The following is a 24,704-nucleotide window of genomic DNA, read 5'->3' as shown; positions in this document are numbered from 1 at the left end:
ACTCAAGCAGATTTAAAACACAAGATACAAGAATTCTGAGAAACCCACATTAAGATATGAAAAGATCAGAGCAGGCCATGTGAAGGCATTAACTAGACATGCACTTGCAGCAGTCTAAATTCAACTATCACTACAGCTCTTAATGCCACTATCCCTCACAAAATTAAACATCTCATTATTCCCTGTTATTCCTCTGTAAGTAAAAAATAAAGACTAACAAGTGTTGATCTCCTGATTAGACAGCAAAGAATATGAAAAGACAACAGACTATTATCCACTGCTGCTGGACAACTCATTCACCAAAATGAGAAAGTATAGGATGTAACTGTATCCAAATAAAAGTTGTTTTATCATGACAAATGTTGTTTCAATAGACACAGCCTGTAGAGGAGACCTGGCAGCCAACTCCTGCCTGGTTAACATACAGACGGGGCGCCATCCTCTGGCACATGTCGACATTACACCCTCCAGGCGAGAGATGATGATACACTGAAACATTTCAAATGACCACATGTGACCTCTGAGGCTTTGAAACATAGAAAAGATGCCTTTCTAATGTGTCACTCTGCTTCTATTTTCTTTGTCTTTCTCTGAATCGTTCCTCCCATGCCTGCACACACCATTACTCTCTTTCTATCCCTGCCTTTCTTTCGTCACTTTTTCTGCCCTTTAAGCACGCACGCATAAAGGAATACAGGCAGCAGAAAGGGGAACACACACCATTAAAATGGTCTTTGTGGTTATGCAGTTCTGATTAGGGACGATGTATGAGTCATATTGCATATTAATTTACAACACACATCCATATGTTCGTTAGTTGCAGCTTGGTGTGGCTGTATGTGTGTCTGTGAGAGGGAGAATGTGAGTGCTGTGCATGTGAAGCCCGAACCAACGCCTTGAAAAAGAAACTAATTAAAGTCATGGAGAAAAATGCAAAGACAGCAGAACCACACAAGAGAGTGTGTGCATGTCATTACTGACCTGGCCCAGTTGGAGAAAAAAAAAGATGGCAAGAAGAGAAAGAGAGAAGGAGAGAGAGAGAAAGAGAGAGAGAAACCTCAACCAGCGAAATAATGTATATAAAAAAGACTCAACAAGAAGAAAGGTTTAAAAAGCAAACTTCGGGAGTTTAAGAGGATCTTTGATGTGTATCAGAAGAGGAAAGCAGCCTTGCGACTGGGACGACAGTAATTTTAAGTCGAAGCAGAAGGCTGGCTGGCTGGCTGACTGGCTGCCTGGCTGACTGACTGTGGGCTTTGATGGCGCTGGCTGTTTGAAGTGGTTTTCGGGGGATGGGAGCAGCGTGTGGTGTCAGTGGGACAGGGGAGGCGCTCAGGGAAGGGGGGCGGGTGGGGGGGGGCATGATGGCGACCGTACAGGACTTGAGGAGCCCGGGCTGGGAGGAGCGGCGGATGGATAGATGGTAGGAGAGGGGAAGAAAACAGGAGAAGTGGTGGATAAAAATGGAGAAAGAGCGAAAGGGACAGGAGGTGCAGAGGTGGAGGAGTTGAGATACACAGAGGAGGAGATAACGAAGAATCAAAAGGATGATACAAGAAAGAATAGAAAGAGAGAAGACAGAACACTGAAACAGTAGAAGAAAAAGAGGCTCACACAGAGAGGGGGAGAGGAAAGAAAGGCAACAGATGAGAGCCAGAAAAAGCTGCAAATCTGAGAAGGGGAGGGAAAAAAAAGAAATGACAATGAAGTCAATGAAGTCAACCTTCCAGATCTGTGTCTGAAAGTCAGAGCCCCGTCCCAATATCAGGCCTGGACGCATTCACACCTACCTATTACTTGTATCATTTAGATGACGTTACCTCCCTCTGATATGCTGCCAGACTGCCTTACGACTTACTTCCCCTTCCATCCCTCCTGCACGCTGGACACATGCACTATATAATCATAACTACACTGTTTCCCTGAGGTACCAGAGTCGACCGCACAGCCGAAGCGGAAAAAGAAATTGATTTTGTACAACTTCAGAATGTTTTTGGTTCCTCTTGCCTATTCATTTTCTTGTACTGACTGACGTTTTAAAGTCATTTTGCAATACCAACAAAAACATGATAACCTGTCACGTACCATGGGAAATTCTTTTTAAAAAAAAGATGAGATAAGACTATTTACTAGATTGTTACACAGTGATAAATGACAGAGTGGACCAGTGTATGCTGATATCATTTGCGTTGCTTCCTTTTTAACACAAAATACTTCCGGTGTATGGATCCTGCTCTTTATCATACCTGAGCTACTGAAGATTAACTTGAAGATCTAATAATGCACGTGCTAGCAAACATTAACGTCTTTGCTCAGTCTGAGAGTTGTAGTTTGACGAGTGTGATTTCTGTTTAAAGGCATGAGCCATTACCAAAATGGTATTCTCATTACTTTCAGTCACTCATTGTGACCCTGATTTGTGATGTGATATGTACATGTGAAGTATTTCTTTGGAGATACTTTTCTGGTACCAGTAATAACAAGAGTGAATGGCTGACTGACTTAATGAATGAACACATTTATTGCCAATAAAAAACTTGAGAAGGCCATGCCTTCACTGCCTCGAAAAGTGTCTGGTGGAGACAAAGTGGAAATGTGTTAAAATGAGACGTTGCCAGCAAAAGAAACAGAGATTGAGGGAGAGAGAGGAAGGGAGTCAGATAGATAGAAATGTGTATAAAATTTAAGACCTAAAGACTCCAGCGTTTCAGGTGGGCCCAAAGATCAGTGAAGCGTGTTAGCTCCATGATGGAATGTGTTCACTCCCTCACAGGTAACTATGTTTATGTACAGTATCTGTGTGTGTTAGTGTGTGTGTGTGTAAAGAGAGTGGGATGTGCAGGTCAGATGAAGGTGGTGCCAGGTGATCACAGGTACAGGGAGACAGAGCGGGAGATTGCTGGCTGACCTCAACCATGCTTTTCTTGATGTCAGTCCAAGTTTTACTTTGTTTTCTCACCTGGGCTGAGAGGCTTGTTTGCAGCTAGAATTTCTGATCATGGCTTACATATAAATACTATGGGGTAGGGGCAAGGGTGTAGATTTGTTTCAACATTTTGGGGTGAAATATTAAATGGAGGGTCTGGGAGTCCTCCTAAAAGAAATTTTAAGCATCAAACACTTCATTTCCAGCATTCTGGTGAACTTTTATGGACCAACTTTCATCTTATGATAGAAATGTCACATTGCTTCCTGCTTCAACCCTACATAGCTGCTTCATCTTTTTTTACACTCTATGGCAGATTGCTTTTGTGGTTGCACACTGCCACCACCATCTCTACCAGAGGCATTGTTACGTCTGTCAGTTGCATTCTCGCAATTTGTCGAAATAAAAAGCCCTCTGCTACTTTCATGGTTTTATTGTGGGGGACAAATAAATATTGAGGTGGATGTGTCTGCTGTTTCCCCCTGACAAAATCTACACATATAGGTAGGGCTGGACATTATGACGTTACATTATCTGCTATTTTTCCATACTGATTATACTATAGTGGTATTCTCTTTAATATCACCCAATGGTCTAATTTAGAGCTGATTACTAAATCAACAGAAAATTAATCGTTAATATATTCATCTTCTAGGTCATTTATCGATCAGCTTCTCAAATGTGTGTTATGGATTGTTAATTCACCCCTGGCTCTTGGGTCTAGCAAATATTTTTCCATGATTTAGTGACATTTCATAGACTAAACCGTAGGCGTAGATTTTTGAGGAATGCAGAGGATACTTCCTCCTCAAAATTAAGAAATTATAAATCAGGCCCCCCCTATTGACAACATGAAAGTAGCAGAGGACTTTTATTTCTACAAACTGCTAAAACCTGACTCACAGATGCAACAATGCCTCTGATAAAGTAGGTGAAGGCTGTGTGCAAACTGCAAATGGTTGCAATCTGCCAAAAAACAGAAGGAAGAAGAATCAAATCTGCAGAATTGACGCAGAAAGTACGATGACATTTTCACCATAAATTGATAGAAAAAGGGCACAAATTGGTGTATAAAAATACCCCAGAATGCCGGAAACTAAGTGTTTACTGCTCAAGATTCTGGCGGTGGACCTCAAGACCTTCCCCTTTATATGCCTCTCCCTAAATGTTGAGACAAAATCGACACCCTTGGACTAAACAATTAATACATTAATCAAAATGAAATGACTGAAATATTAATCAATAACAACTGTTTGTCCCAGTCCTTGTCTGATTATTTTATCTACGAGCATTTCTTTGTTTTTCCAGAAAATATACTATCGTTACACGTATCATATCATTAAACAACACATACAGTAAAAGACAATCCATTTCACCCATCACTCTGTTGGTAGACTCCTATTAATCCATAAAGAGTACGTTTTATATAACGCCAGCGTCTCTTTAGTCTGGAGAGACAAAATTCCATTGTTTGTCAGTCATCAGAAAGTGAATTCAGTTCACAATTAAATGTTTTAATTGATTATTCTTTTGATACATCTGTTAAGTTGTATATTATTTATAGTGAGCTGCAGTAAGTGTTCATAGTGCTAATGGTGAGTGTAATGACAGATTCTCACAAGACGAAGTTACTAGTTTTTGGCTTTAAAACATGTAGACAATAAGACAATGGACTTGGACTCAATGAGAGGTGTAAAGACTGAAAGGCAGGCAGAAAAAAAGGACGAGAAGCAAGTCAGAAAAACAAACACAGTGAGTGTTAAACTGATGAAACCAAAAACACCAGCAGGTTTGAGGTTTTCTTGCCTCTGAGGTGATTGAGGCAGGTCCTACACAAATGCCACTCCTGTCTGTTGCTGATACACACCACGTATCAAACTGTTCCTCTTTCAACCTGCTGCTCTGCTATATCAAGCCCCTTCACTGGCAGACACTGGCACACTCTCAGCCAGCTGAGTGGCTCTGCCAGGCTCCTCTTCTCTTTCTCTTTGTCTTGCTCTCCTCTCTCTCTCTCTGCCACCCATCTGGGCCTTGTAATACATGACAGCTGAAGCAGGGTTTCCAAATTTAATTTGAGGTGTGATAAAACAGCACATATCTATAAATTGTGTGCAGAGAGCCTGCCTATCTGGATAGTTTTAACCTCTTTCTTCTGTCAGACATGTGCAGCATATCAAACACACAATACCCAGGCTGTCTGCACAAAAGGAAGATCCACAAATAGACTTAATGACGAGGAGTCTTGCCAAAGCAACGACAAAGAATGTAATAATAGCACTGCAAATGGCATATGTCAAGAATGAAGAGGGATCAATTTGCAACATCAAACTGTACAGTATGTAAACCTTCTCTATCAGATAAAATGCCTTTGATGTGAAAATAGAAATGCCTGTATATAAGTGAGAAGCCGCAAAAATACAGCTGGTGTTATATGTGTGAAAAGTGCATACCCAGAGGCACCTATACACACACACACACACACACACACACTCACACAGGCGCGCGCACATGCGCACACACACACACACACACACACACACACACACACACCTCACAAGATCTGTGGCTATTTGTGTGATCTTACAGTTTAGAGGAGTGTGATCCTTAGACTCAGCTCTCAAGTTTCTAATGAAGACGTGTTCACCACTGTACTATTCTAGTCTATTATTCTGCATTCTTTTCCGTATTTTTCAAATGGAGACTTTCACTCAACCATTATCAAAAGCGGTGGTGTAGATTCCAGTGCCGATCCACCCCCACGGTCTGCACACTTCCGGTGTGGAGAAGCAGACAAGAATACTAGGCACAGAAGCAAAGCAACATAGCCTATTGCAACGGACGCCACTTTAGTTCAGTTCCAGAAGTCACGCGCTAACTCTTACTAACTAACCGATCAGCAGTGGAGGAAACTAGTAACTCTGTGTGTTCTGCAGAGTAAAATTAGTCTTTCTGTCAAAGGAGCTTGGTTGCTGTGGATGGGAGCAACAGCAAAATGAATTTTTAGCCTCCTAAAAAAAAGCACCATCAAAAGTAAATTGACATCAGTTTAAGTGTGTGCAAATTAAGATTATTTACCGCTTTACCTTATCGTCAGGCAGACCTTTCCAAAGAGGAACTGAAACCGTTATCTGTGCTCTCTTCAAAGCCACTCGACTCTATTGACAGAAACAATAATTTTACCTTACAGCACGAAGAAGTTGCTGGTGTCGACTTGATAGTTTAGTACGATTGTTATTAAGTAATATAGCATTTTGAGGCTAAAGCATACATGCTTCGACCAAAATTTGAATACATCAGGAACACTACTGGAAAGCTACAGAATTGTATGAAAACCTAAAAAGAAAAAAAAACAATTACTGGAGCAGTTGTTCAGTTGTTGATGATGATTACATTACATTTGACCTTCATCTACTAAGGCATCTGATTGTGATTGTCTGAATAAAGGTTTAATTTCTGTGTGCAGCCCACATGGATTTAAAAGACAAATTGTATGCAGAAGTGTAGAAAAGGAAATGCCGTTGCTGCAACATCTCCACAAAAGAGATCCTGCAACTCCAAACAGTCATGTGCAGGAGCTAATATAGCAGAAAACCCCTCTGCATGCATTAATCCTGCAATGGCACCAAAAAACTTTCCAAATAATTCCTCCTGGAGTGGATCAACAGTGTGGCAGCCACGCGGCAGGAATGTACAGAAAGACATGGGACTGCTGTGGCTACATCTGAAACATCAGAATGAGCAATAATCGAATAAACATGTGAAAAATACCAGAGGGACTCAATCAAGGGATTCCCCGTTACTGCTGTGCAGATCTGGCATCGAACACACAGAGCTAGGATGGGAGAAATCTGTGACACTTGGAGCTGTGGGAACGCTGAGGAACAAATGAGGAAACACTTAGATTATCCCACACTCTGTCGCCCGTCCCGTCTCTTCTGTCTCTACCCCTCACGCCCCTCAACCCCTCCATCTCTTGTCTTCTCACGCCGAGGAACTGTTTTCGCTGTCTCCAGCCCTGTCAACCCCATCAGTTCCCCACCTCTGTCATCCTCCTCTCCTTTCTTCCTCCTCTGTCCCTCCCACCCGCTGGTACTGACGCCTGAGCTGAGCCCCTTGAAGAGTCCTGGTAATAAACTGTGGTGCCTGGGCTCTTCATTGCTGTCTCGCTCTCCCCACCCCTCATCCCAGAGCGCCGATACATCTGCCGTTAAAGCAGGCCCAGTCCAAAAAGGCCCGGCCCCTCCACTCTGTACTGTACAAGCGCGTCAGTCTTTAACGTTCAAATGTTTTCCCTCTATTCTCTCTCTTTCTCTTTTTCTCTCTCTTTTTTGCTGCTCAAGTCCTTTGTGTACAGTGCGCTATGCTCACTGTGGCAGCACTGTGCCAGAAAAACCCACACAAACACACACACATACACACACATGTATGCACACACATACACAGTCACAGACACACAGCTGGGCCCCAGCTGCATACAAAGACTGGGGTTTGGAAATCAATGAAGGAGAAAGAAGAAAAGGGGAAAGGAGTTTAAATAAATTGGCACTTGAAAAAAGAAGAAAAACGAGAAAGAGGGAGTGAGGGAAACAGGGAGAGAGAACGCTCTCTCTTAAAAAGGCACATCAACTCAACAACAGAGCAAGTTTTTTTAAGGACTAACAAAACATAAAGTACAAGGCAATGAGACTAAATTATGTTTGTAAGGGTGCTCATGAAATGTAATCCTTGATCTGATTCAAGGGGCTTGAATGAGTCTGATCAGTTGTGCGGATGTCATTCTGACGAAGACGCCTGCTGAGTTTGAGAGCAGCGGAAAGCCTGTACATAGCACAGCCAGAAGACTTTAAATAAATGACATATTTAAAAACTGGAATCTAAACCGTGTTGCCTCTGCAAAGAGGCAGTGCTGCACTAACAAAGTGTTTTTTGTGAAATTCATTAAGACAGGGAACAGATTTTAAAGGGTTGCTTCATTAAAGTTGTCTTCAAAAAACTGAATTGAGCCCTTCAGTAATTTTCTTCAGTTTCTTCATACATGTATTTCACTGTAAAAGAATAGATTTATCATCGCCTCCATTCATCATCCAGTAATTTTATGAAGTTTTCCCTGTGCACAGGAGAGTGAGTACAGCTTATCAAAAAACAATTTTGTTGATTAAAAAACATGGAATGAATGCCACTATTATCTCGCTCTCATTAAGGGAACAGGCAAATGACCCTACAGTGTCAGAATCATGGGTTTAACTGACTGTGTCTATGGGCCTGAAGCGCAGCTAATTATTTCACACTCTTTGAAACTCAGATCTCTCACTCACAGCCAGTAAATACAGGTCATCATTTCAAATGGATACATTTTCTTCCATTGTCTCGGGACTGTTTTCAATCTGCCAGGAATGAAGGGTAGTAATTTCCTCACGTTGCTTAAGATTGGTGAACATTGACAGTTTTATTGAGGGAGACAGAGACATAATCAATAGGCGCCTTGGAGAGAGAAGAAAAGTCAGCCTGTGTTTTTTCTCTTTCTTCTGGTTTGGAAAAGATCCCCAAAATCGCTGTCTTATGAGTCGGGCCTGCCAAATTCATTTGGTTTTATCAAGGACCTTTAACTCCCTACTCACACAGCCGCCTCCAGCCCAGTACATTCCAAATCCAACACAGAGCTTTAATACACACATTTCTACACTGACACGAGGATGTACTGTACACGCAACGAGCCCTCACTCACACATAAGCATGCCATCAGGGCAGGCATGCATGCAGATTCAGTAACAATTCGTAGTGCAATTGGGGGAGAAAGCAACTTGAACTTATGTCCTAATTGATAATACATGTAGAGTATATAAAATAAAACAGTCTGACATTTCCTGTTTTTTTAGTTTCTCAGATAAATATAAATTTTTAATCCTTTTTCTTTACATTGGCCTTTAAAACGCCTCCACTTATTCAAGATGCAACATGAAATGATAAAAGTTACCAGAAATTGACCAAAGGTGATGCTTATCTTTCCTCTGAGGTCACTGCAGGAATTAAAGGAACTGGACTGTTTTTACTGGTGGTCTGATAAGTGACAGGTCCTTGTCAGTAAGTGTGCCTTTTCTGCTGATAGCTGTCACGGTAGTGTGATGTGGCTGATTTGTGGAATAGAGTTAAGTCGGTCGACAAACTGCTACGTGACAGTCAAAGGTGAGAGTGTGCATGTGTGTGTACGCATGCACACACGAGCACCCGTTATCGCAAAGCAGCCAGCGAAGATCTCACCCTGGTGACAGTTTGCTGAGCTTCACACCTCCCTGAATAAAATGAGGAAACACTTACAGCAAACCAATAAACTATATAAGTTAACAGGCTCCTTACAGCAAATAGGTTTATGGTGGTTGTGTGTCACATCAGAGGCAAACAAGCACGCCGCGTGGTTTGCAATGGCTTTCATGAACCTCAAAAGAGTTAGGAATAAAAACAGCCATGTTTGTGTTTGTGTGCTCTGTTTCTAAAGTGAAAAAAAATATCCTCTCAGTGATAGCAAGATGACAAAAAACATTAGACACTGACTTAATTATGTGTTTTTGTCTTGGTTTATGGCTATGTTTGCATTTGGGATTATGGTTAGGTTTGTTTGGGGTACCTCACAGCTTCTCCTGCATCACCCAACAACTTTGCATTAAATACAGAGCCAGCAGCAAGGCATTGGCTGGCACACGTTGCCCGCAAACCCCATCAGTATTAGGAAAATTTAGTTTTATTTTGGTTTAAGGGTTCAAGGTTGGGTTTTCATTTTGGCTGTTTATAAAGAGGTTGCAAGTTAAATTAAAGGTTAGAGAAGCAGTCAGTGTTGTGGATAATTTCTGTTTGCTTTGGGTTCGGGAAGTAGGATCTGACTCTCACATAAATTTCCAGTCCTTATCAACTGAACAGAAGAATAAATGTTTATAAGTGCATCCATGAACAGGTGTGTGTATCCTTACTCGTGTTTGTGACTTCAAAGCCACACACACAAACAAGGAACCACCAGATGCATAGAACAAAGTTTGAACACAGTCTCTTAATTGGGAGAATACTGCTCAGAAGTTCATCTCAGTACTGCTGTAGGAAGCATTCACAGAAACTGATAACTGACATCATGTATAGCTTTAAGGTCATCTCAGGCTTACCACATATTCTAGATAAGGTGATTGATCGTCATGTTAGAATTCAAACTGTGCAGCCGAATTAATCCCACATGCACACGGTGAGCTGCTATAAATAAATGCATGCTTGAAAAACCTTTATATGTGACAGAAAAACTACACAGAAACACCAACTGTGATAGATTTTCAAATGTAATATTTTACTATCTGTGCAGATTTTTATCATGCAAATGATTATGAGATTTGACAAAAAAAAGTTGGGAAATGTACGACACTGTAGCTCAAGTGAAGCCTCGGGGTTAGATCACTTGTAAATCCCACCTAAGCTACTTTTATCTTATTACTTGTGATGCAGTTTATTCTATATTTAAAATGTGTATCAAAACAGTATCAAACTTAAAAAAATAACATGTCATGTTGCATAGGAGGACACTGATAGGTAATAAGGGAACAAGATCCTAGAAAGTTTAAGTCTCAAAGAAAGTCACAGAAAGGTGCACCAACAGTGGACTGTAAGAAGTGTGTTTGATGAAAAAATATTTCTTACTTAAAATAACAAAATCAAAGTCTGACTTTAAGAGAAGTTTCTAAGACTGAGAATCCATCTGAACCACTGATGATTCACCACTGATTAAGAAAACAACTTTTTCAGGTATATAAAATATGGAATGGTCATGAGATTTCACAAAACGCATGCAGCCACAGTCTGGGGGCTTTTATTTCAGGGTTTTGCCCAGATGTGCGCACAGGTAGAATAATCCCAGCGGATGCCAACCTGACGAAAGTTGACTGCTCATCCCTGCAATTTATGTTGCGAGGCAATCACGAGCCATGAACGCAAAAAACGTGAATCTGAAACATGAATGTAGTCAAACTGCTGTGCAGCAAACTACACAGCCATAATACAATATTTAGAGTTAGTTTTTCAACAGACTGCAGAGGGAATCAATGCGGATCGCATGAGGGCTCTCTATCCGCTGCAGCAACAGCTGTCTGCATCATTTACCAACTTATTAAAACTTTACAGCGCTGCACGTTTCTTACCTCGATTCCTCCTGGGGTTGGCTTGTTTCCTCCGCTTGCCCCTGCTTTCTTCTGTCATCATCACGCTTTATTTCGTCTCACAAAAAGTTGTCCAGGGGAGCGGTGCGACTGTGTGTTTGTCCTGAGTGCCTGCCTGAGAATGAATGGTGATGAGGCATCGCCTTCGGTCACAGCGGGAGACTCAGACCTTGATGGGACTCCAAGCAGAGGCGACGAGCCGTGAGGAGGAGTGATGTCAGCAGCAGAGGTTGGCCCTGAGGTCAGTCTTGGCATCGTGAGCTGAGCACCTTCCTAATTTGCAAAGGAGTCAACATTAGTGAGACCTGTTCTTTTAGCCTACAAGTTCTAACACCCGTTATACTTTGACAAAACATTGTCCCGAATCCGCCACATTGCACCTCCTCTTCAGAGAGGGAATCCCGACAGCGGCGATGTATCAGCATGTTCTCATTTTCTCCATCTAAACGTGGGGTTACACTTCTTTTCCTCCGTGCATCACATAAAGAATACGTTATAATTTACGAATACAGCTTGCTTCTGCATAATAAGTCTAAAGTTTATTGCTAAGTTATTTAGAGGAAATTGGGCTTGAGGACTTAATCGATGAGTTGCGATTCATGCTTGCTGTTTTTCCATCTTTACTTTTCCTCATTACATGTGCAATTTTGAAGCAATCAGATCAGAAAAGCGTCTTGAGGATCTGCATCTGGATCTGGAACGCAAACTCCTCAGAGAGAGAGAGATTAGTGGGCACAGCGTCTTAACCCAAATCCATGGGCTCCTCTACGAGGTGCAAATGGGGCTGTTAACTCCATTTTGCTACATTTTCAGCACGAGGAGATTACTCTAACTGCAGGTTAATGACAACAGGTATGTGCGCACCCCCTCTCTCCAACCTCCCCACCGTGTTTTATGGCTCGACTGTTATGCACCTCGCACCTGCGCTCAAGTACCCTGGAGTGGACCCCGTCCTGCGCCCCATTCACCCCTGGATGGCTGTAGGAAGTGGTGCATTGACAGTCCTTTGTGTTGCAACCTGGACCGTAATCTGTTTTGCAACTGAAAAAAACATCCGAAATAAAACTCTAACGCGGCGTTCAGGACCCCCACCTTGGCTTTCTAGTGCCCCCCACCTCTTAGTAACTCTGCGAGATAATGCAAGCGAGCCGGGTAGCTTTTCACGGCGCATAATGTGGCCTGCTATAGAGTCTGTGCGAAGTAAACAAACTGGGAAGTAAAGGACAGATTACCCACACAGACTTTTTTTTTTAAGATAGATGATTGTAACACTAAATCCCCCACGACAAATTAATTATAATCATACATGAATTTAGGAGTTAACCACGCTATAAAACATATTGGATTAGTATAAAAAGTCACTATTAATTGCTTTAGTCCATGTAGAGATATTATGAAACTGGAGACAACTTAATGCACAAAAAATATCACACACATCTAGGTAATACAACCATAAGACTTCACATTGTAGCATATATTTATTTCATAACTCCACAACATAATTCTGACTCCTTCCCTTTCTGTATACCCAACAATAACTTCAACCCCAAGCACCTCAACACTGCTACTTATTCAACACTGCATGAGCCCAAGGTCACATTTTCAGTGACACCTTTTTCGCTACATCATCAGCTCATGGTGGAAAAACAAAAATACATCCCCCCTTTCTTTCCTTCGCCCATCATTGCTACTGCTGGGGGTTTGTCTCTTAATGGATTCTGGAAGAGAAAGCATCCTGAAGGTGGGGAGGGAGCGGAGGGCCAAAGAAAGAGAGGGACAGAGGGGTCATCACGGCTCTTTGTGGTGGGATGGATAGAGGAGAGGGAGGAGAGGAGGTGGATGAGGAGGGGGCAATAAACTTTGCTACAGATGAGGGTCACAGAGGTGCAGAGGTGCTTCAGAGGTCCTGGGAGCTGCTTTTTTAATAAGTTATGGTTATATGTGTCCACGCAGTATTTCAGTGCTTTGGGTTAAGTGTTTTTATAATTCAAAAAGTCAGATGAGTTTGATCAAATTATACATTTCTTAGATCTGATTTGTTTAAATGTATAGTATATAATTGTACAAGCTACCTGAAGTTTAGAGCTTTAGGTTTTATTGTGTATGCAACTTTAATAAAAATGCCATACTGCACTTCTTTTGACGGGTTTAACCAATCAAAGATAAATCAACCATTCACAGAATAGCCCTCTTAATTTTCATACTTCTTTTAGATGCACTTAATTACGCACCGTTTGAAGGGTTTATTCAGTTGATTACTGATAGACTATGACTAAGATTGGTATGTTTATGCACAGTCTTATTTTGGTTTAATAGTTGTGCGGTGTAAAATGAGGACCCAGCAATGCTGCGGCGGCATAGGTTTAGCTTTCTACTGTCTTGTTAAAACAACAACACACACACACACGCACACACACACACACACACACACACATACACACACAAGGAGGACTATGGAGGAAGCAGTCCCACTGGGGTTTTGTCCCCGACTGTGGTCTATGGTTCAAAGCTTCTTGCATGGGGAGGAGAGCCCTTAAACAGCATATTAAGCAGGAGTTAATTATATGCCAACCTAAGTGACAAAGGAAAAGAAAAGCCTCCCTCTGAATGGCAAGACAAGAAAAGAGAAAAGTCATTATGCTGCCCACTTCTTTGCATTTGAAAAAACTCTTATTTTGGCATTTCCATTTGTAACTCTACAGAAAAGAGCAGATCACATTGTAGAGAGGCGAAAAACACTGTCTTTGCATCAGCGCCGTCGAACTTTTTACATTAAAGCCTAGGCTATAGCTCAAACCTGTTCAAGAATATAGTATGAAAATACAAAGGCGTGCTCACTTTCTAATTTTGTGGTGAGAAAGAAGCTACGGTCATTTTGCATAACAATCACTTTGGCCTGAGGCAAGAGACAAGACAATGTTTCCAGGAAATGTATCAGTGAAGGTCACAAAGCTTTAGATCTGAATTTATGTGGCTGTGTCAAATAGGTAAAGTTAAACATTACACAAATACAGCAGGCCTATTTAATATTTACATCAATCAGGTGTCCAAAGCTGGTTTCTTTCAGTCAGTGCACCTCACTGCAATGATGACAGTCTGAATGTCGTTTTCAAGAGTGAACACCACTTCTAATGTGTTGTACCCTACATATTTCTGATCTAGGATATGATCTGGTACATTTTCTGGGTGACTTTTATCAAGGTGTATGGGTTATAGTAGCTGTTTCTTGCACTGATATTTTCACAAATGTATTCAACATGTTGCAATAGACTTGTGAGCTGTAAAATGTTATTCTTCTCCCTATTATCTCCTATCAGCTGTCCTCCATGTCAACACCCCATTTGACCCTGTTGTGGGGGATTGAGCTATTGTTTCAAATAACAAATCTGGATAGTTTATGCCAGATTGCAGATCAGTAGTCCGTCAGGAGAACTTCCCCTCGCCTTGGAGCATATGAGTCAACTTCAGCATCACTGCCAGGCTGTAGTGGCTGCCGTGAGTCTACTGTGCCATGCCACAACACCACAATGCCAATATAGTCTAAGCACACTGAGGCCCCTGAACCGAAATGAGCCAGTACTGTAAAAAGTAATGGTGGTGATACCGTTTTAAAAATATCACATTAAAAAAGTTACTGTTTTAGTTCACCAGAGAACAGCGGATTACATGGCAGCGTTAGCACAGGACAAGGTGTTATATAAAGTGACGAAAGTAACGGGACAAGATGGAGTAGTCCGTTACTTTCTTAGGCTATGAGGATATTCTGATATTGTACTTTGATACTGGAGCGTATTGCCACTTACCACAGGCGTGTTAAAATCGTCAGGACATTTTCGAAGTTTTCTTGTAGTCAGTTTAACCCATTATTCTGTTCGCTAAAAGTGAGAGTTAGCTAGTTTAGCTACCATTAACTGCTAGCAGATTCACTGTTGCTATGGTTACCGTTCTTGCGCACCTATTTAGAGAAGGCGATGCGATTTGAGCGGGACTATTATATGTTTGTTACATGATTTTAAACTGCTCGACAAGACATTTGACATATATATGTTTAGTAGCAATGGAGTTATTTCCCAAATTGAATTACAAGTATCTATGATAAGATTATTACTTTTACTTTGCTGTCATGTAGCTAAGTAAGTAGTTCTGTGTCTGGTGGAGGGATACTTCATTCGGTCCCAAGCTAAATCTGAGAGGTCGCAGGGTTATGTAAGAGATGTGAGAGAGACAGAAAATACACAAAATTAGATTTCTGTTTCTTTATGTCTTTTCTCTAATTATGCTTCAGTCTGAGGGGGAAAAATCACTATTTGGTTACACTGCTCATAACTCACTTCCACACTACCATATCCTGTGATGTGAGGTCACAAATAGACATGAACTCATTTTATGGAGTCACAAGCAAAAAAAGGTCTGGGAAACCCCTGGTGTATACTATCATATAAAACAGTGTTATGGGTATGAACTTTTTTTTTTTTTACTCCCATTTCTTTCCCACCGTCTCCTCTTATTTGATGTCATGTTGATAATATTTTACGAGCAAGTTTGTGTAGTTTTTCTTTCTGAAAGCATTCGGCGGCCCACAATGCCAGTCCCCACTGACCACAGAGAGCCCGTCCAGGCACTGATGTCACCAAGAGCAGCCATTTTTAATGCTCATCCACTTACTTTCTTTTGCAGCCTAGCAGATCCCTGCAGCTCATAATAGGCTGTCGTGACAGGCAGGTTTTAAATCATACTCATAACAAGGGTTTTTCCAATTAGGATAAAGACAAAAGGAAAGATGATTTAGGATGAATGTCCTCTGCTTTGTCATTTGGTTAGGCTTTCAGTAATCTGGGGGTAAAAATGTTGGATCTCCATTATGCAGAATATAGTTTAACTGCTTACAGGGATGTTTTGTGACGCATCTATAATATGATGTATTTAAAGCATGACCTCTTAAAACTTACCACGGTTTATGTGCCTATAGTAACTGTAACATTAGTGGTTTCTTGCACTAATATTTTCACAGAATATAGTTTAACTGCCTGCTATAGACAATGTGTGCAGCATTCAAGTTACACTATGGGGGCTTCTTTTGTGGTGAATGAAAGAGAAATTCTGTTGGCTATTTTTTCTTGTTCTCAGGCTGTGCTGCACTCTATTGGAGGAGAGACGTCATTGCATTAATCCATCAGGCACAGTGACATGTCATCCAGCAGAGCAGGCGTTATACCCATGTCTGTACTTAAAACCTCCATGATGTGTACAGCGTATAGATATGGCTCTTCACAGTATTTCAGTAGTATCAGTGTGTGCTGTAATAAAACACACAGCCACATCACTTTACAACAACGGACATGAAAAGAAGACGTTTTGACAAACCCTCTGCATCCATCCCACTGAACATCTTTATTCATAAACTGGTAAAATATAGCACATTTGTATAAAAATGTAGAAAATTGTACACAAAATATAACACTTGGCTTTTGTCTATTGTAGTTAATGCTACTATTATAGCTTTCTGTTGCTAAAGGTGATAGTCTTTTGCCAGCAAAAAAAGTCAGAATAAAGGATGACAGTTATAAAAAAAAATGCACACATAGAAGGCAACATCCATAAAGTTCATTAATATAAAAAGATAATTTTATACAAAACATCTCATACATTCTAAAGAACAGCACTATCAGTCAATGTTCATGCCCCTATTGCTAGTGTTAGTGTCGTGTTAAAATAGACTATTTGTGCATCTTGTTCTCAGTCATTTTAAGGTGTCTTTGGTAGGTTGTACACTTTTTCCAAAATGGAGAAATGTTTATTCCCGCTAATGCTTAGTAAACTTTGAAGTGAGGCGACTATTTTACTCTGACAAGTCTCATGAAATGCTGAAGCAATACTTTAATGTGGCCTTATTGAGCCTAGCTGTGCTCAGATGTGTTCTTGAATGACTATTAAAAAAATACTGTGATATTTCTTTATCGCTATCAAAATGAGGTTCACGTGAACAGTCACAAGAGACAGAGACCTTTCCACACAGTGCTGTAGTCAGTGCAAAGCCACAGTGTAAAATTAGTTCTCCTATCAAGAGCTGCAGCCTTCTTCTGTATGATACAGCTCAATAGTTGCAAAAAACAAGTACCTCTGTGTACCCATGATAATATGTGTTTCATTAAAGTGGTAGCGACTGATAAAATCCCGCTTCTTGGCTTCCTATCCTTATTTAGTAACGCAGAATTTCCAAATAACTCCTCTTTGGAATTAGAGCCAAAGTGCAGCAGCACTGTATTATGAATGTACCTCAAACATAGGCAACTATTACTGATCTGCTAAAACATACACACCAGCTGACTCGGGTTTCATTCAAAATAGCCGTCATCCTCAGCTGAGTCATGTACGAGTCACAGGTCAGGTTAATGTTTGAATATGTCAGACATACTGTAATGTAGAGGGGACTGTTGCACATGTACAATATTTGAGCTTTACTTATTATCCCCTATGTATGTACCTTAGAAAGAGCAAATAACTTTCTGTTTTGCAATTATAAACACCACGGGGAAAAACATAAGTACACAGCTGCTTTAGGAACACTTACAGTAAACATGTGGAGTGCAAACTCTCTGTCTGGAAAGGCAGTTACAACATACATGTAATCTGAACACCAAAGATTCAAACACCAACGAGTCCTGAGTGTCTATGTGTAGGCTGTGAGTGTTTGTGACTGCATTTGTGCATGTGTGGGAATACTGATATGCCACTATAGAGTGTGTTGTTCCTGACGAGGAAGAAATCCCTAGCAATACAGATTAATATTTAGTAGCACCGAGAAATCATTTCTCAATCACTAAAAAGCATAACTTTAGTCTTCACTCAGCTTCTCAAACAACCACCTTAGAAAGTCCCGTCTCAGCATTGGCCTTCAGGATCCAAGCAGTCTATCACAAGACGGAGGATGATTTACCCACCGTCTCATTGTCATATACACAACATATATAAATGTATATAAAACGTATTTACATGCATCCTTCTCTGCTCCACTGTTGCCACAGCCCCATGTGACCGGAATGCCTGTTTCGGATAAAGTTCAGTATCAATTTCATATCAGGCATATTGCTCTGTGTCTTACAGTAAGGCACAGAAAAATACCAAGTACCAAGGCAGCAAAGGAACAATACAGCGAGGGAGGTTGATCAGGCACCTTTGGCTTTAAGGTTTTGGGTGGAGATTCTTAACACTTTTGAAACCTGTGATAGGATCACAGCTTAGTCTCAGCTTCCAACCAAAACATACTTTAACCTGTCATTATTACTGTTACATGTGTATCCAGTAGCAACAGACCATACAGAAGTTCAAGATCCTGGCTCGGATAAAGGTTCATGTGTTGGGTTTGTGTGTAAAGGCTTTTGGGGATGTATAAAAAAAGCCCAGACTCCTGATCCATAGCCTGAAATGATCCCCTCAAAAGTTTGTCTACCTTACCGTAACTTAACTTCCTTGCAATGTACCATGCAAAATCAATATGAGCAACAGCATTTAAGTGTTTTAAATCCCAGCCTGGTTACCTCTGGACGTTAGGCTGCATACATTTCTATGTGGGATCTCAATTAAAACATTAAGAACTGGTCAAGGCCTCAACTTGATTGGTCTGGAAAAAAGATAACCCAAAGTCTCCTTCTAAGACAGTGTGTTCAGGTATTTATTCTCCCCAGCCAGCGAGGTAAGCATGGACGTCATGTCGCCTACAGCCATGTTGGACAGGCCAGAGCCTGCAGCTAGGCTGACAGAAGTCTGGGGCGTGGTGAGGCGGGATGAGGCCTGTGAGGAAGACCCTGGCTGAGCCTGAAGGGGATTGTTGATTGGGCTGAATGAGGAAGACTCAGCATCATCGATGATGGAGGTGAAATCTATACGCGCATTGTCAAGGTCCAGGTTTTCTAAGGCATTGGAGATGGGGCCAGATTCAGGATAGGGAGCCATAGGGGCAGGCTTTGTGCCACCTGTTGGGTCCAGGTTGGGTTCCATACTGTGCTGCTGGTTGAGACAAGGTCCATTCTGGGGGTCCATGTGTTTGTTCATATCCATGTTTATCTGACCTGAATAGTACATGTTGTTGTTGTTGTTGGAAGGAGAGAACATTTCATTTTGCTGGTGCTGTGGATGCTGAACTGGAGGAAGGCGGACCGCTCGCCTGGGGCTGGAAGTTGAGTGGACGGGGCTGAGGTGGGGTGGGCTGCCCAGGTAGCTTCCTCCTGCCTGTGACAGGCTGTTCTGGCGGCTGAGAACTTTCGGTCCCGGTGGGGGCCTGGGGACCACCATCTCCTGGCCATAACAGCCTTGGAGACCTGTCAGCTGTTGGTCTTTAGGTGTCACAGAGCTGGGCCCTCTGCTGTGGGATGGAGGGCTCATAACCAGGTTCTGGTTGGGGTAGGACGGATAGGGCTGGTTGGAGTAAAGATTCTGGTTTTGGTGCTGTGGACTGTGCTGCATCATCGCTGTCTGGGCACTCATATCAATGTTATCAGGTAGAGGAGGAGGCTTTATTCCACTCTGCTGCTGTTCTTGTTGCTGCTCCCACATGAGTGCTTGCTGTGACTGTACATAGTTCCTCACCATCATCTCCTTCACCTGCATCATGGGGGTTTCTGACCTCTGCCCATCAGAGAGTGCAGTACCAGCACAGCCCAAGCTCAAGCCCCCTCCACTGGGGAACGAGTTCTGGTTCTGCCCTTGAAAATCACAGCTGGGATTGTTAGAGTTTCTCATCAGGACCTGGCCTGTCTGTTGTGGGTAACCCTGAGTCTGCTGGACGAGCATACGCTGCTGTTGGAGCTTAGCACTTTGACAGGCATTCCCACCTCCCATCCCAGGGTGGAACTGCTGTTCAGGCTTAATATTGAGTTTGTGGGTTCCATCAGGACTGTTGTAGAGGCCTGTCTGATTGCCGAAGTGAGCTTGTGTCTGCTGAGGCTGCAGGCTAGGGTCTGAATACTGCATTCCTCGCTGGTTCTGGAGAGCATGGTTGGAAGTTTGGATTTGGCTATGGGAATCACTCCAGGTGCCTCCAGCATCACCACTCTGGCCTATGCTGGGGTAATGAGGGCCTGAAGGACTTAGCTGGCAGGTGCTCATACTGTATTCAGCCTGTTGGAGTAGTGTATTAGACATACCCTCTGAGTGAATAGGCCTTGCTTGGCCCATTGGATTTCCACCAGCTCTGGAGGTGACTTCCCCTCCTTGGTTCTGGTAGTGTCCTTGCATGTAACCCTGGTCTGGGCAGCTCAGAGAGTCATGGCTTGGAGACAGTTGGTTTCCAAGAGAACCTCCAGCTACCCCAAGAGTTTGATGCTGTTGCTGGTATCCAATGAAGTTTCTCTCTCCTGGGGGCATCATCATGGAACGATCCCTAGCATCCACAGGAGCAAGGTGGGGCTCCATACCCATAGCCTCCATCATTACATTCTCCGTAATGCTAGGTGGCCGAGGGGAGTACAGGTGGCGGGAAAGACTGGTGTCAGAGCCACGGTGCTGCAGCGCATTCCTTCGGCCCATCATGGCTACATTATTAAGGCTGTTGAAGCGCTTGGGGAGAGCTTGTGGGTCAGCTACTGATCGAACCGGGTCACTGGCTCGCCTACTGTTGTTACCTGGAGCCTGGTGAGGGTAGATAACACCAGTGCCATACTCTGTGTTGGCACTGTGCCTACGTGGACCACCTTGTTGAAGGAAGGGAGGCAGAGGCTGCCCCTGGTACTCACTCAAAACACCTCCTCTTCTGCCTGGGGCGCCTGGCTGCTCCATATTAGGTAAAGGAGTGGGTGGCGGTCCACCAGTTGCTGCAGCATATTTAGCCTTCAGGCTGTATTGCTGGGCAGGTGTTAAATTAGGAAGACCTGGCAATCCTCCTCCCCCAGGACATGGAGCTCCTCTGCGATTGGTCTCAGGAGATAAGGGGTCTCCTCCACTCTGCTCTGGGCCAATGAGGTGACATCCACCGCCACCTGTTCCTCCCATTTGTGAGACCTCACTGGAGCGACGGCTGGACAGATAAGGAGATACCATGGAGGACCGACGGCTGACAGTATATGCAGAGCTTAGGCTGCTGGTGCCGCTTCCTCTTCTGTCATTAGAGGAGCAGCCAATCGAGTTGCCACCTCCTAACTCGTGATTGGACAGCTCCATGACTCGTCGATTTGAGAGGAGTGGAGAAGGTGCACACATTGCCATGCTCTCCCCTGGACCTGTAAATGAACATACAGATGGAGGAAACAGCTTAGAAAAAGTTCCTCAATACAAACCAAGAATGTAAATTGATATTTCCCACTGAAACGATCCCTGAATCCTTTTTCAGTCATAGGCCAGTCATGTTGTAAAAATTCAACTTTCAGGCCACCAAAAATCTATTTTGAGCAACAACTTAGACTTCACTGATTAACACTAAGAATATGTCCACAACAGAGATCTGTATATTTAATTAGAGAACATACCAGGAAGTGCAGGTAGCTTGTTACTGGCACAGCGACCAGGAGGGGTTGGCCTGCGGATTTGCTTCAGCTTGTCAATCTTCAGGTTCTCCAGCCTCTTCAGAGCCTGTGCTGACATTCCCATCGTTCCCACACTTCCTGGCTCCCCTCCTCCACCTGCAACTCCATCCTCCAGTGCTGTGAGATCCTCCAGGCTGCCAGCTGCATTTAGGTTCATCTCCACTCCACTGTCATTGTTGTTGGCGCTACCCAGTGGAGAACGTTCACTACTGCAGGAGGACTGACCACCCGGGCTCGGCTGGGATTTCTGAAAGACGTAATATAATGTATTGCCATGACAACCCTTTTCTAATGGCAGGAAAATATGGATGGATGTGCAGCTTTTAATACTGTACCAACTTAAATAAAATGCATCACTCACCAGAGCAGTCTCAGGAGCCAATAGTTTGCAGTCCTCCCTGCGTGTCTCTTCTTTCTCCAGCAGCAGTTCAGAGCTCTGGCCTCCCGGGGTCATAGCTGTACCAGGGGGTCGAGGTCCTGTGTCTCCGCGATGCTTCTTGGTGATGTGGGCTTCAGGGCCATGCACCGTCTTTACATGTTTACGCAAAGAGCTTGGATCTGTGTACCGCTTAGTGCAGCCGGGAATCTTACATACATAAGGTTTCTGTAAAAGAGCAAAGCATCTGTCAGTCTGGAGAATTGTGTTTGTGTGAACACAGTCTAGCATACCAACATTTACTTTTCTTGTAATGAAAATGTCTCTCAAATGTAGCAGTTTACTATATTTGGCCCAATACAAACTAATGTCAGTGTATTTTTCCTGAATTGACATTATTAACATTCAAAATATTTAGTAAAGCTCTCTACAGTATTACTTTTAATAGTGTATAAAGCAAGTGGTCAATGTATTGTTCTAACTAGATTACTTTTGAGTGGTGCAAACTACACTACCTCATTAGAGTGAGTTCTGTTCTGGTGCTTGGCCCGGTCTGAAGCATTGGAGAATGCCTTGTTGCAGCCTTCATGTTCACACACATAAGGTTTCTCTCCAGTGTGAGAGCGCAGGTGGGTCTTCAAATTCTCCAGGCGAGAGTAGGCCTTATTACAGCCTTCAAACTAAAACAGAAATATATAGGACAGTTTTATAACAACAGCCAGGGTGTGAGAAAGAGAGCAACATCCCATAGCTAAACAGAGACAGAAACAGAGACAGAGAGTACACAGAGACTTAAGATAGACTCACAGTGCACTTATGTGGCTTCTCTCCTGTGTGTCTGCGCATATGAACCACCAGCATGTACTGGGCTTTGAAAGGCCGCTGTTCTCGAGAGCACTCCTGCCAGTGACACACAAACTCCTTCTTCTCTCCATGGATGTGCTCATTGTTGATGTGCTATTGGGTAGACAGATAAGCAGAGGGACACATTAATAATCAAAGTGATATGGCATAGATATGATTTTCTCAGCCTTTTTGTCTCTCCATCCTGCAATATCTATGGGTTGCTGTGTCTCTCACATGAACGAGCTGGTCTTGTGTGTCAAACTCCTTGTTACAGCTCTCCCAGTGGCAGTTGGTTTCATAGATGGCCTCTGGTTCAGGCTTCCCGTCCTCCTTGTCCAAGTCATCTCTGCCATCCAGTAGACCCAGGAGAGGGTCCTAATGAAACACATAGGTACAGATCAGAAGGTCATGGCTCACATTGAGGGAAAAAGTGTACAAATAGAGGCAAGGGATTATTTGGGGCAAGTGGGGTCCCACCTGCTGAAAACTATATAAAAAAGCGTGTTTTTAGTGGTACTAAAGAATTTAGAAATGTATATAATTCTGGATCTAATTAGTGCTTGCAACTAATATTTTGAATTTCCTTCCTTTACACAGATCTGAAGAAATTAAAAACAATAGTCACACCGTTTGGTTGAAAAGTGTCTTAGTCTATGGGCACAAGGGACTACTGTTTTTTTTTTTCTTTATGTTTAATTATATTTTAGGAGAAAAAATAGTACCATGTGCCCAAAGACTAAATAGAGTATGAGAAAGAGCACAATCAAGTAGGCCATTTGGTATCTTTGAAGTCACTGGGGATGCAGTAGCTTAAACCTTAGGGACCTGGGTTGGGAACCAGAGGGTTGGTGGCCCAAGTCCCCATCAGGACCAAATATGGAGCATGGACTCATAGCTGGAGAGGTGCCATTTTGCCTCCTAGGCACTACCGAGGTGCCCTTGAGCAAGGCACCATACCTCCAACTGCTCAAAGCGCCTGACCATGGGCAGCCCCCTCACTACAACATCTCTACATTTATGCGTGTATAGGTCCTGTTTGTGCATGTGTGTGTATTTCAGGTCTGTGTGTATATGACAACAGAATGAAAACATTGAATTTTCCTTGAGTATATCCTATGTTAAATATCAAAGATAGATATGCACAAAAATGCAATGTATTTTCTTTTTTATTACAGAAGTTATTTAATTTACACGATGTTTATATTGTCCTTCATTTTTAAAAATCCTGACTTTGACTATTGATAAAAGTGTTAATTTTCATGTGATCTACAAATTTCAAAGTTGTAGCCTACTGTTAGATACTTGCCCAAAGTATGTCTATACCCACCAGATTTCAAGATTTTAAACCACATTGAACAAATGTTGTCATACAGCCCTGGGCACAAGTGGTTGATGCATGGCATAAAAAAAATCCGCAGTTGCTGGCTGCAGTTATTTATTATTATTCTACAAGATTATTTAAGTGGCTGGATACAGTAGTTTCCACGTGATGTTTTAATTGCGCATGACTCCATAGGAAGCGGGAAAACAGCAATGCGCATGCCCAAAACCTTGGATGACACAAATTCGATTCCAGGTGAGTCTGATTATTGTTGACGTCATATGCTCGTAGTTAGCAACAGTTACAGAAAAGAGAGTGCATTTATCGTGAACGTGTGGTTTATCTTCTACAGCAAATGCTGAAAGTCTGCCTTTTGAAGAAAAACTAAACACCTCGATGTCCCCCAGCCGCGGGATATTGTTATAAACCAAAATGGTAAAAAAAAATATTCAGATTTAAAATTGTTTCTCCGGGAGATAAACGGCTAACTGCTAACTGCTAGCTTGTCAGGGAAGACTGTTATTATAGCTCC

General features: G+C 42.5%; 2 protein-coding genes and 1 long non-coding RNA gene across 4 annotated transcripts in view; 1 reads left to right on the top strand and 2 right to left on the bottom strand.

The window, feature by feature from the left end:
- The window catches only part of LOC125896043 (zinc finger E-box-binding homeobox 2-like), a 35,169-nt gene extending 20,139 nt beyond the window's left edge, over nucleotides 1–15,030 (bottom strand). The window contains exons 1-2 of the mRNA XM_049588351.1: nucleotides 14,916–15,030; nucleotides 11,095–11,385 (exon numbers count right to left, since the gene is read on the bottom strand). Coding sequence (XP_049444308.1) covers nucleotides 11,095–11,155 — 61 coding nt within the window. The 5' untranslated portion in view covers nucleotides 11,156–11,385; nucleotides 14,916–15,030. The remainder of the gene's footprint in view (nucleotides 1–11,094; nucleotides 11,386–14,915) is intronic.
- A 1,457-nt stretch (nucleotides 15,031–16,487) lies between these two features.
- gli1 (GLI family zinc finger 1) overlaps nucleotides 16,488–24,704 on the bottom strand; it is a 75,502-nt gene continuing 67,285 nt past the window's right edge. For both annotated transcript variants that reach the window (XM_049581356.1, XM_049581366.1), the window contains exons 8-13: nucleotides 23,086–23,226; nucleotides 22,813–22,962; nucleotides 22,521–22,685; nucleotides 21,991–22,233; nucleotides 21,573–21,876; nucleotides 16,488–21,326 (exon numbers count right to left, since the gene is read on the bottom strand). In XM_049581356.1, the coding sequence (XP_049437313.1) occupies nucleotides 18,763–21,326; nucleotides 21,573–21,876; nucleotides 21,991–22,233; nucleotides 22,521–22,685; nucleotides 22,813–22,962; nucleotides 23,086–23,226 (3,567 nt within the window). In that variant the 3' untranslated portion in view covers nucleotides 16,488–18,762. The remainder of the gene's footprint in view (nucleotides 21,327–21,572; nucleotides 21,877–21,990; nucleotides 22,234–22,520; nucleotides 22,686–22,812; nucleotides 22,963–23,085; nucleotides 23,227–24,704) is intronic.
- LOC125891837 (uncharacterized) overlaps nucleotides 24,409–24,704 on the top strand; it is a 29,711-nt gene continuing 29,415 nt past the window's right edge. Inside the window, exons 1-2 of the long non-coding RNA XR_007449660.1 lie at nucleotides 24,409–24,427; nucleotides 24,525–24,607. This is a non-coding gene — a long non-coding RNA (uncharacterized LOC125891837). The remainder of the gene's footprint in view (nucleotides 24,428–24,524; nucleotides 24,608–24,704) is intronic.

Source organism: Epinephelus fuscoguttatus, linkage group LG1, assembly GCF_011397635.1.
Source record: "Epinephelus fuscoguttatus linkage group LG1, E.fuscoguttatus.final_Chr_v1".
NCBI lineage: Eukaryota > Metazoa > Chordata > Actinopteri > Perciformes > Serranidae > Epinephelus > Epinephelus fuscoguttatus.
This window is presented reverse-complemented; position numbering and strand designations above follow the sequence as displayed.